This window comes from Galeopterus variegatus, unplaced genomic scaffold, assembly GCF_000696425.1.
Source record: "Galeopterus variegatus unplaced genomic scaffold, G_variegatus-3.0.2 Scaffold1320, whole genome shotgun sequence".
In the NCBI taxonomy this organism is placed as follows: Eukaryota; Metazoa; Chordata; class Mammalia; order Dermoptera; family Cynocephalidae; genus Galeopterus; species Galeopterus variegatus.
Genome location: NW_007727431.1, coordinates 80,703 through 92,556, shown reverse-complemented (window position 1 = coordinate 92,556; position 11,854 = coordinate 80,703). Strand labels below are relative to the sequence as shown.

The 11,854-nt window shown below is 34.9% G+C and overlaps 1 protein-coding gene across 1 annotated transcript in view; it reads right to left on the bottom strand.

Moving 5' to 3' along the window:
* LOC103593305 (brain-specific angiogenesis inhibitor 3-like) overlaps positions 1-11,854 on the bottom strand; it is a 68,955-nt gene that overhangs the window by 9,182 nt on the left and 47,919 nt on the right. Inside the window, exon 10 of the mRNA XM_008576261.1 lies at positions 8,870-8,905. Within this exon, the coding sequence (XP_008574483.1) occupies positions 8,870-8,905 (36 nt within the window). The remainder of the gene's footprint in view (positions 1-8,869; positions 8,906-11,854) is intronic.

Here is an 11,854-nt window from a genome sequence, read left to right as displayed (position 1 = left end):
TTTTTGAGCATATGCTTCATAACTCACCATGTGCTCATGTGGTTTACATAGGTATATTAAATCCATGCCTAAGCTATGATTTGAACATTTGGTCCACTGTTTTAATTACCAAATATTTCCGAAACTAAGGGTTTATTTTGAAAAAGAAAAGTGTCTTTGGGGGAAGATCTATAAAGCCTAATTTTCTTCTAAAAAGACACTTGTGGAGAACTTTACCTCCTTGAGGGGGAAAAAAAGGCAAAAGAGAAATGCAAATTGACTCTATAACATATAGCTTATTCTTTTCTATGCAAACTTTAATTTTCTACATTTAATGAATATGTATCTCGGCAATGCATTGTTTAGCTAATTTCTTCTATTTTTCACTAGCTTAGTTTCATGTAAGAGAATTCTGCCATTTTACATCTTGCAATAACCAATTTCGATCTTTGTTCCACTTAGCTTTGGGAGTTGGCTTTTGAAGAATCACGTGGTTGAGGACGAGAACATGGCAACATTACTCATGATGGGTACATGAAACATAGAGCAATTACAGAGCGATTAACTTCCCATCAGTTTGGGTAGAGTACATGAAACAGATTTGCAGGATTAATGGAGAAACACTAGGCAAACATAATTTGAGTAGTGATGGCTGGTGGAAATTTATGAGAAAGGATTTGCATAAGCAACTCAGTGGAGGGGTTTTGAGGACCATGTAGTTGGAAAACATAATGCAGTACATTCTATCCTCGGGGAGACAAATACTTTCATGCAGTATCAGGTCCTAAGATACTTGTGTCAAAGGAATACTTTTTAAAACAAACCTATTGTTGTTAGAATGCGGGTTCTGTCTCTAACTTACAAATGGCATTTTTCACAGTGATGAATCTTACTGCATGAAATTATTTTCTTTTATGGCACAGTAGGAGTAATGTCGCACTACTGATATTTCTCTAGGGATTTTTCATCCTGTCATTTAATATATATCTATGAACACAACTTATCGTGCTAGAGGCTATAGTAACAATGGTACATGAAATCTGATTGAGTTCCTACTTTTTGCAGCTTGAAGTCTAATGGAGGACACAGGCATTAATCACATAATAATTTAAATAAATGTGAAATTGTAACTGTGATAAAGAAAATGCACGGTGCTACTATGAGAGTAAGTGATGGGATTTGCTAAGCTAAATCCAAGTGAGGCAATCCCCAAATTTTTAAATATTCATATTTAAGTTGAAATTGTTCAAATTAGTATTCCCATAATCTTGTTTGTATATTTTCTCTCTTCCATTTTCTAGAATTCAGAGAATTTCTAGTTCAGTTTTCAATTCTATGCCTGAATCTCCTCTCCTCAATAAGATCTTTCTTTTTCAAAGACAAGAAATTTATTCACTTCTAAAATAGCTGATACTAAAGGCACACACCCTTATTTTGAGATGGGCATCTGATTGTATTGTCTGTGCAGTCTCTGTTTATCCTTCATTTTATGAGAGAATCCTGACTTTGCTTTGGGAAGGTATGAGAAATGTCAATCAAAGTCCTTGCTGCTCCCTGGCTGAGAGGTAAATTATTCCATATCCTTCCAGCAAAATTCTCTTTTGGTTGTTAGTCAAAGTCACTTCATTTTATTTATTTTTGCAACCTAATACCTCTATTAGATACAGCATGAGAAGCAAACCAAGTGTCAAATATGTCCCTTGATTAGATACATTAACCGAATGGACTTTTTATAATAATATTCTGATTGGATTCTGAACTGGATAGATTTTGAAGAGTTGGATTGCTAGGACATAAAAAATATACAAGGAAAATATAATGTTATGGTGGTCTCTACTATATTACCAAAAAGCATTTTGAAATGCTCTACAAAGATTCATGACAACTATTCTGAATAACAAAGCTAAATATTCTATTTTATAAACTGTTCTAAATAACAAATACCCTGAAATGAATATGGAAGCAAATGAAAAATTTGGATGCTGAAAGATGGGGCCCTTTCTATCTAAAAATATTAATTGCAAATATGGCTTCATGCCCAATAGTCATTCTAATTTGAAACTGCCACCTTGGCACCACCAGAAATCACCACAGCAATGGTGGCCTGGCATTCTGGCAGAAGTATCACATTAGAGCTGCCATGGACAGCTCCAGCCTCTGACATGGGGTCAGTTGGATTTTACATGCATGACTCCTTCTTATTCATAGACTAGAGTATGTCTTCCAGGCTTTATAATGAGGAAGGGTCCATTGATAAAAATACCATATGTTGGAGAGTTGAATGTTGGAGAGTTTCTAACCCAGCATTATTCTGAGATAAGTTAGCTGTGGTTTAATTTTCATAAGTACTAAGGTTTTCCCATTATTTATTTACTTGGATGAGTATTTGCAGTACTCATGACTTTGATGGTCTTAACTACCTAATTAGAAGTTTGCATGCTTATAAATATTATTGGTCTACATCCATGGCTATTTTTGGATCTTTACTAACCTTACGGTTCATCTGTTTACCTTTTTCTCTCTTTTGTAACTTAAACACTGTTCCACAAAGAAATTGACTTCTGTGAAGATATCAATTTATTTTATTTTATTATCATTTTATTTTTTTAGGTGGCTGGCTGGCACAGGGATCCTAACCCTTGATCTTGGTATTACCAACACCATACTCTAACCAACTGAGCTAACCAGCCAGCCCTTAAAACCTGAGTTTGGAACTCAGTTTTCTAAAATCTTGTGATGATGATAAAACTCTGACACATGTGGATTTTCTGTTTAAAAAAACAAAGATATATACTGATTGGTAATATCTGTAGAATTCAGGTTCCTGTAGTTATAATGCCTATCAAATATTATAGGCATCTTTTGCAGTAAAGATAAATGCATGGTAATGTTCCCTTCCACTCATATTAATATCACTCAACATTTTTTGAAGCTGTGTATGAACCCCCACCTCAAAAGGACCACCAGACTAATTGCACAGAAATATGCTTTCCTGAGTAGCTTATCTCATACAACTCTTCTTTCACTTTATTCTTTTGTAACACAAGAGTGGCAGTTTCAGGATGTAAAGCAGCCTACATTTCTTGAGCACCTACTATATCCCAGGAACTCTCCTAGACTTTTTAAATACTTGGAACATGTCAAGACTGATAGCTCTGGATCTGGACAAATTTATATTTAGATCTCATTTCCATCACTTTCAAGTTGTGTGGTCTGATATATAAAATTCAGTCTCCTTTTACCTCTAATTTCAGCAATCGGACTTACCTGGCAGGGTTAATTTGAAGATTTAAAAAAGAATATAAAACACTTATCACTGGACCCCACAGATAAGAGCCACTTAAGAAATGGCAGCCATTATTATCTTTATTAGTCCTCACAATAACCCTGGGAGGGAAGAGCCATTATCTTCACTTTATTGATTAAGAAACTTTAGCTCAAGGAGTCTAAGTAAGTTTCCCAAGCTCACACAAGTGATGAGAGAGCTGGAATTCTTTCTGAATCCTGTCAATTCTCTTTGTGTGCTGCCATCTTAGATGTATTTCATAGATTCAGGGAGCATCCTCCTTTAGACTATTCAGGTTTGTGATTATGCCCTATTCAGATGGAAAATGAGACAAAACAATCTAGGGTGGGTTAGGTACCCTCTGTGGTAGGTCCATGAAATCTATGGGCATTGATTACCCTGCATCTATCTCACAGTACTACAATTATCTGTTCAGGAACTGGTCTTCATACATTGTCTCTGAACACCTCATGAGCAGTGACATTCATCTTTCTAGCTGTGACCCCAGCACAGTGTCTGGCATTCAGCAGGTGCTCAATAAATGTGTAGTGAATACATTAAATGAATGAGATAGCATAGATAGATAGGCTAGGAAGGTGCCTGCATTGTAAATGTTGTCTTTTCTCCTTCTGGAAAGGAGGTCTCTGCACTGAAAGGAGGGCTCATTTCGATGGCTCCAGATAGGAGCCCTGCCTCCCCACTCAGAATCTATTGTCTGCACTTATTTTCTATATAAGAGGTTTATAAAGGACAGAAAGGAGGTCTCTGCACTGAAAGGAGGGCTCATTTCGATGGCTCCAGATAGGAGCCTTGCCTCCCCACTCAGAATCTATTGTCTGCACTTATTTTCTATATAAGAGGTTTATAAAGGACCTGTAGGTGGGCTTGGAACAAATTGCTCAGAGGTTTTCACTTTTAAATTCAAAGTGTGAATCACAGAGTTGGGGTTTAAGTCTGAATTATAGATAACAAAGGTATTACTGTATATGGACTTTTAAAAACAGAGAAATTATTAGAGAAAATTGAATCTCCTAACTACAAATTTTAGAATATGGGTCTTGAAATCATATTCTTGTAGGAATTCGAAACCAGTTTTCCTGAATTGCCTTCTTCAGCCTTGGCATTTTATACACCTGTACTTCTACTGTTCATATCCGCTAGGATAAAACTGTGGTTATTTTTCTTCTTTACTGCTTTGAATATGAGTCCTCTCTGCAGATTGGGCTGTTGCATACTATTCTTAAGTGAATATGAAACCTCATATTAAGGAAACAATGCACACTGAAGAACTTAAGCTTAACCTTTAAAACTGTGTTGTGAGAGGGGAATGATTTATGTACCTTTCCTTGGCCAGAGTCCCAACGTGTCTGTAAGGTGGTTCCTGTAACCCCATGAATGATGCCTGACATCACAGTGTCTATGTTTCAAATATGTTTCTATTTGAATATATATATATATACCTAAGGCTTAAAAGAAACTGAACAAAAGGTCTGAAAAAGTCAAATGAGTTGTATATTTTTTATTTTGTTGCTGTCAATCGAGTATAATTAGCTGTAAATAAATAATTTTGCAACAGTTTAAATTTAGTAATATAGAAAAGAAGGATATAGTGTAGAATTGAATTGCTAAATCTTACCCTCCACAAGTGCCCTAATTGCCTAACAAAATGCACTTACTGCTGGGGGTTGAGGATAAAGCAGGAAGGAGCCTATAATAAACAAGACATTTCCTTGAAATCATATGCCTTATATTTAGAAATTAATATAAATTTTACCTCTGTGTCATCATTTAGCTATATTTGAAGTGATGTTGAATTAATATGAGGTAATATTTTATCTTACTTCACTTCATTTCCCCAAATCTTCCAGTAAAAACTCAAGCCCCCATGAAGACGGACCACAGTTATCCTATGTCTGTGTCTTCCTTTGCCCTTTGACCCTCATCACTGCCCCCGGTTTGAGAAATATGGATTTATTGAATGTGTGGGGCTCACAAGGTACTTCAGAGAAACATCCTAAAATGTTTTTTAAGAGCTACATGGAAGACTGTGATGAGGTTTATCTCTGTGTTTTTGGAAGAGAAGATAAAAAATAAACACCTCTCTATCCATGTATTTTTAACATGGAATGGATACTATTCTATTACAGTTGCAGAACGAATGTCTCTAATTTCATTCCTATGAATTCCTTGAGCCAAAGCTCAATCCAAGACAATTACAATAACCTGCTCAATATTTCTTATTAATATCATAATAGGCAACTTAGTCACAATGTAATTGAACTCATTCTAACTAGATATCTCCTTGATTTCCCCGGTCCTGTTACTGGTACTAGCAGAAACCAAGGCTCAGAACTGGAAAGTCATCTTTTTTTGCTTCCTAGTCCGTTCACACTACATTCTGTTAAGCCCAGATTCCATAGATTCTGCCTCCGCAGTGTTCCTTCATCATTTTCTTTTCCTACCACCTTCAGGAAGTGGGCCTTCATCACTTAAGCCTATCCACTCCTAGTTGATATTTCAACTTCCTCTTTCACCCTACTACAATCTACCCTCCCTATTACTGACATATTTATCTTTCTAAAGCCCAGATCATAGCAAATTATTCCTTACTGAAAAACAAACAAACAAACAAACAGAACCAAACAAAAAACTAAGCAAAACAAAATACAATAGAAAAGACTTAGCAACTTTTAGTAGCAAATTAGGTAAAAACTTCTCTTCCTTGACTGAAAAACATAATTTCTAAATTACCACCTATGTCTATTCTCCCTTTACATAGACCCGTTTAAGTGAATTTTGACTTGCTTCTTGTTTCTTGACCATGCCACACATTAGCCAACATCTATGCCTTTTCCTCCTCCTAAAATTTCTATCTGCCATGTCTGTCTTCTTGAGTTACTCCAAAATGGGTACCTTTGAAGTCCCATGCTGTCTTTGAAGAGCCACCTCCACTAATGTCTAGCCTCTGCTAGACTAGCCTCTGCTTTAACTCAGGAATAGTGTTCAATAACTTTTTGTTGAAGCAAACTGGATTGAAAACCAATTCAATTTTTTGTCATTTGTTCAACAAAAATTTATTAAATGCTTACTATGTACCAGGCTCTCTGCTTGGAGCCGGGAATACAAATTCACTAAGGCATTTCATCACAGAACATAGGAATACTACTACAGTATTTTCTGTATAATTTCTAGAAAGCAAGAATCAGGGTTTCACCATTTTATAGCTATTCAATCCTTTGATTTATTCCAGGAATGCAATTTTTCCTGGAAATTGGCTACATGAAGGGATTTTCTCTGGGCATAACGTTAACTAGCCACAAGAGTTTTAGGGATATATGGGTTGACAGGATATTATTATTGTGTATAGATAGACTCTAGGCAGTGTATTAGGCTTAAAGCCTGAAGGAAAAATGCTTTCAGGAGTCCAGGAGTCATTCTGTCAGTGGCAAAATGTCTAAGTTGGCCATTGTATGGTAAAGCTTGTGGAGGAAGGAGGGGTGTCAAGGAGCTTGAAATAAATTTAATTAAATCAGACTGAGGGCAATTTGGACTCTTCCTCAAGGACCATCCACAAAATACAAATAGACTGTTAGAATTTTTATCAACATTTAAATCTGGCAGTATTTTTTCTGAACACAATCCATGAGATACCTGCCACATACCATAATTACATGTGAGACTAAGAGGAGTAGCACTAAGCAGTTTGTAAAGAAAAAGTAATGTCTCAAAGATTTTTCCCCTGAACTTTGACATGTATAGTGATCATGCAATAACTGTAGAAATTAGAGAGCTGAAGAAAATGTCCAAGGTTCTTGCGTTGCAGCTTCTCTCCTTTATCAGCAAATATATATTTTTTAATATTGTGGTTTTATTTGTAGAATGCTAAGAACAGAAGGAAGTGTTAGCTTAAGGAATCTGCTACCAGTTGCCATAGAGAATAGACAAAAACAAACAAACAAAAAAAAAGAAAAAACACCAAAAAACCTCCAGTTTTTCTAGTGCTCCAAATGATACAGTATGGTTAGATTTCTTTTCAGTGCTTCCGATTACATAACTTTTGTTGGTTGAACTGAGGCTTAATTTTAGATCTAGTTTTTTACTATATTTTGCCACCGATGCCTAGTGGGTTTCCCACCTCCTTTTCCTTTGTACTCACATAACAATTTATTGCTTTCAGGACAAAAAAATAAAATATACATTGTGGTTCTCTATTTTTGGATACCTGAAGAATTAATGGGAAAAAAAAAAAAGTACTCTTAAAATGCCTGCTCCTTAAAAGGCACTGAAGAATTTAAACGTGAAGATGGCTGAATATTTTTTATTTGAATTTATAATCTTGATATTTTTATGCTAAAAACTTAGAATTCTGTGAAATATATATCCCATGCTAGGGAGTTGCAACAGTATTAAAATTTGCTGCTCAGTCATCGAGGTTAGATTCTTTATCATTTTTTTTGTACCTTGTAGCCTGAAATATTATTTAAAAAAATCCCATTCTCCTTGGATGCTATTCAGGGTAAAAAGTATTAAAATTTGCTGCTCAGTCATCGAGGTTAGATTCTTTATCATTTTTTTTGTATCTTGTAGCCTGAAATATTATTTAAAAAAATCCCATTCTCCTTGGATGCTATTCAGGGTAAAACCATTGTTGGTCATTACAATACATAAAAACAAACAAATAAGTCTCATTTTGGATACATGATGTACATTGTAGAACTATAGCATTCATCTACATAAATGAAATGACTGAATTAAGAGTTTACGTGTTCCAGGAGGCTTCTGTAATTTTAAGAATATGAGTTAAGAGTATTGAGTTCTATGTATGCATCACAAGGGTACAAATATGCTGGAGAAATTTATAATGTGTTATATCCAATTATATCAGCAGGCTATGAATCATATACAATTATCAAGCATAAGTGCATTTTATGTGACACTTAAACATCATTAATTTTGTGCTTAGCATATGCTGCTCAAATGATATGATTTCAGTAATTTCCAGCATCAATATTACAGCATCAATATCAATTCAATGTAAATTGGAAAATGAAAATCTTCATCTTGTTTGTATCTGTGAAAGGCATTTACTGAACACAAGAGCACATTAAATCAACACTTGCCATTGGAAAAAATAACCTGAATATATCACAGAAAACCTAAATACTAGGAATCAGAATACAAAGCAAATAGTCCCAGAGAAAGCTGAGCTAAGCAGCCTAAGCATGCTCACAGGTATCACTAAAGTAAAACCAAGAAAATTGTTTTAAATATAAAAATCAGGGAAACCAACATTACCATCTTTCAACAAACTGACTTGACAAAGTTCAATTCCCACCATAAATTGCCCACTTACCTTAGCATTTACAAAATAGATCCTTTAATTCTCCAGAAAAATCTCAGTTTAGCATGTCCTTAAAGCAATTAGAACTTTAAAAGTTTGATCTACAACTAGCTATACAGTATGAATTTTAATAAAAAGTGTTTGTCTTATTTAATTAAACTAGTATTACCCCTACATAGCTGCATAGAGTAAAACATTTAAATAATTATTGATCAATTTTGAATTCAAGTAATTACAATTATAAATAATTCACAGAAACTTACCTCAAAGTCAAGGTCTGAATATCGGGATTTTCTTCTCTGTTAAATATTTTTTTAAAAGGAGGGAGAAAATCAATAAAGTTATGTTTAGTCATTCAAACAAAAATGAAAATCATTATTTTCATTAACTATAATCTTGCTTCTTTGTGTTATACATATTTCCTTCACATAAGAATATGTAAAAATATAATTTCAAAATATTTCATCCACATTATTCCATTTTCACTTTGAAGAATGTAATTAAAAATATAGAATATTTCCCTTCTTGATCTCTTAACTCTAATTTTCACAGGAGAGATTGTTTCTATGAAAATTCACACAAACCTTCTAATCTTGAAACATTCTAATCTTGAAAACCAATTTTAGGTCTATGATAAAAAACCTACTTTACAGACAGAAGATTAAAAGTTGTAGAGGAAAAATAATCCGTCTACCTCAAGACCTCCCCCCAACCAGACTCTAGTCTTTATTTCTACCAAATTCTACCTGGCTCTCTGTTTAAGTCCCAAAGCTCTATGTAATTCTCTCCCATGAATTTCTTGGAATTTGATAGTCTTCCATGGCAGGTCCTTCTAATTGCTAGCCTTTAGGAACTAAAACCTTTATCCTAATTCAGTAAAACAACAAATATTCCACACCCCAGCAAAATGCAGATATAAATGTAAATGTCTCACAGTGTTCCTCTGTGGCTGACTCTGTTAAACAGTTCCTGAAATCTAGTTATAGATAAGCATGTATTAATAAAATAGAGGTAGTAGGCCTGATAAAATCAAGAAACATGATTAAAATGTAATTAATGCAATCTCATGTTATAAAATTTTCATAATATTAGTGTAAGAAAGATTTAACATCTGCTCCAAGAAATCATTGAGTTCCTTGGACTGGTTGCGGTACTGAGGGAGATGTCTGGTAAGTGTGGAATGTGCCCCCCACATTTTTGGAGAACAAAACAAATTTCTAATTTAAAAAAATTGTCTTTCTTTTTTTGGATGCAGTGGGAATGAAACAGGGAGAATTAATAAATATTAAAACAAGTAATATTCAGTCAGTTGGAAAAATACGTAACCCTTTGAGTACGTATTCTTCTGTTTTATTTTTCCCGTGCTTCCATCCCAATACCTACAATCTTAACCTCAATAACTTAACAGGGATCATACCCAAGATTGTGGGAGACTGTTCTCTACTGTAACTGTTGAACATGAGGAGTGACAGAAAAGCATTCATGTAATTTTCTGAAAACTATGACTAAATTCCTATAGCTAGAGTTAAAAATTATCATAACAAAACCAGAACCTCCCTGTGAAACCTACTCCCTGAAGAATGTTTCAGTAGACTGAAGGTAATATATACCAAAGAAAGTTTTTGTTTGAAAAAAAGTGAAAAAGTTCTGAAATTATTTTGGCAAAGCTGCTTAAGGTTGAGAATCCATCTCTAAGTACAATCAAGGAGAGAGCTGAAAGGAGATTGCTTTATGACATGAAAACTCAACAGCTGATCTCACTTTGCTCCTTGTCTCTAACCTCACTCTAGCCTTCCCCATGACACCTGGGAAGCAGAAGAGCACTGAACCCAGCCCTCCTTTGCTGTTCCCCCTGCTGCTATTGTTATCTAACCGTGCTGTATGAAAACCAGGCGCCACACTCTGCTGCACTCTGCTAGCCTCACTCTAGCCTTCCCCATGACACCTGGGAAGCAGAAGAGCACTGAACCCAGCCCTCCTTTGCTGTTCCCCCTGCCGCTATTGTTATCTAACCGTGCTGTATGAAAACCAGGCGCCACACTCTGCTGCACTCTGCTAGACTAAACATCACTGTTTCAATTTTGCTGTTGGATGCTTTGCCTTCTTGGCACTGTGATTCAGCAGGACATTTTTGTAAGTATATGTTAAGCAAAATTCTTCCTTAATACAGCAAAATTCAAGCATGGAAATGCTTAGTTTTAAGCAATTATTATAAAACATTAATCATGACCTTTGGATTCCATTTGAAAAAAATAGTGAAATTTTATGAAAAAGGTTCAACTAGCTGGAAGAAGAGGCCCTTCCACTGCATGCATTGAGGGGTTCTCTGTTGCCAAAGGTGATAGCAGCCATATGTTGCCCTGTTTGTTTCTGAATGCAAGGTTGTGTATCCTAAGAGTGAAAATTCTGATGGATACATGCCACTAAAGACTCAGTATTTTAGGAGCAAGAGCAAAAATAGCATACAGCAGAACCAGCAGTCTTGAAGGATTAGACTAGGGAATGAACAAATAAAGAAAACAGATTTTAATGGAAAGAGTCCTAAAGATGGTGATGGTGGTGGGGGTAAGTGGAAATAAAGCAGTGAACACTCAAAAACTAGGGAGTGGAAAAAAATAATGTGACAGATTTTTAGAGTCCAAGGGAGTTAAAAATTTGTGTATTCTATTCATTTTCCCTCAATTCCAAGTGTTTTAACCTTTTATCATTTATAAAGTGTTTTCATATCCTGAACATGCTAGTCTCCCTGTAGGATGTTTAAAAATTTTAATAATAATTATAAGTAATAATAATGTAATAATATGATGTGATATATAATATATAATAATATAATAATATAAATAATAATAATAAAATAAAAATATTAATTATCCCCATTTTAAGAATGAGGAAAACTGAGGACCAGTGGAGTTAAAATAACTGGCCCACTTCACTGGGTAATAAGCAAATGAGCTGGGATTTAAACTCCAGTCTTCTGACTCTAAATCCACCATTTCATCCACTCTCTTGCTGTCTGCTCAGTGACACAAGGGAAATATTTCACAGCCACAATGCCTGTGATATTTTGCTGATTGATATTAGGACTCAGCAAGAATAACATTAGATGACTCAGGCAGTCCAAGGCTGATAACAGTGGGACTGATGTGCTTTCTAAGTGTAAACCAAGGCCAAGCAGATTAACTTTTACTTGTCAATTGTATTTTGAAAGAGAAAAAATATCGATATAATGTTTATTTGCAAAAAAAAAA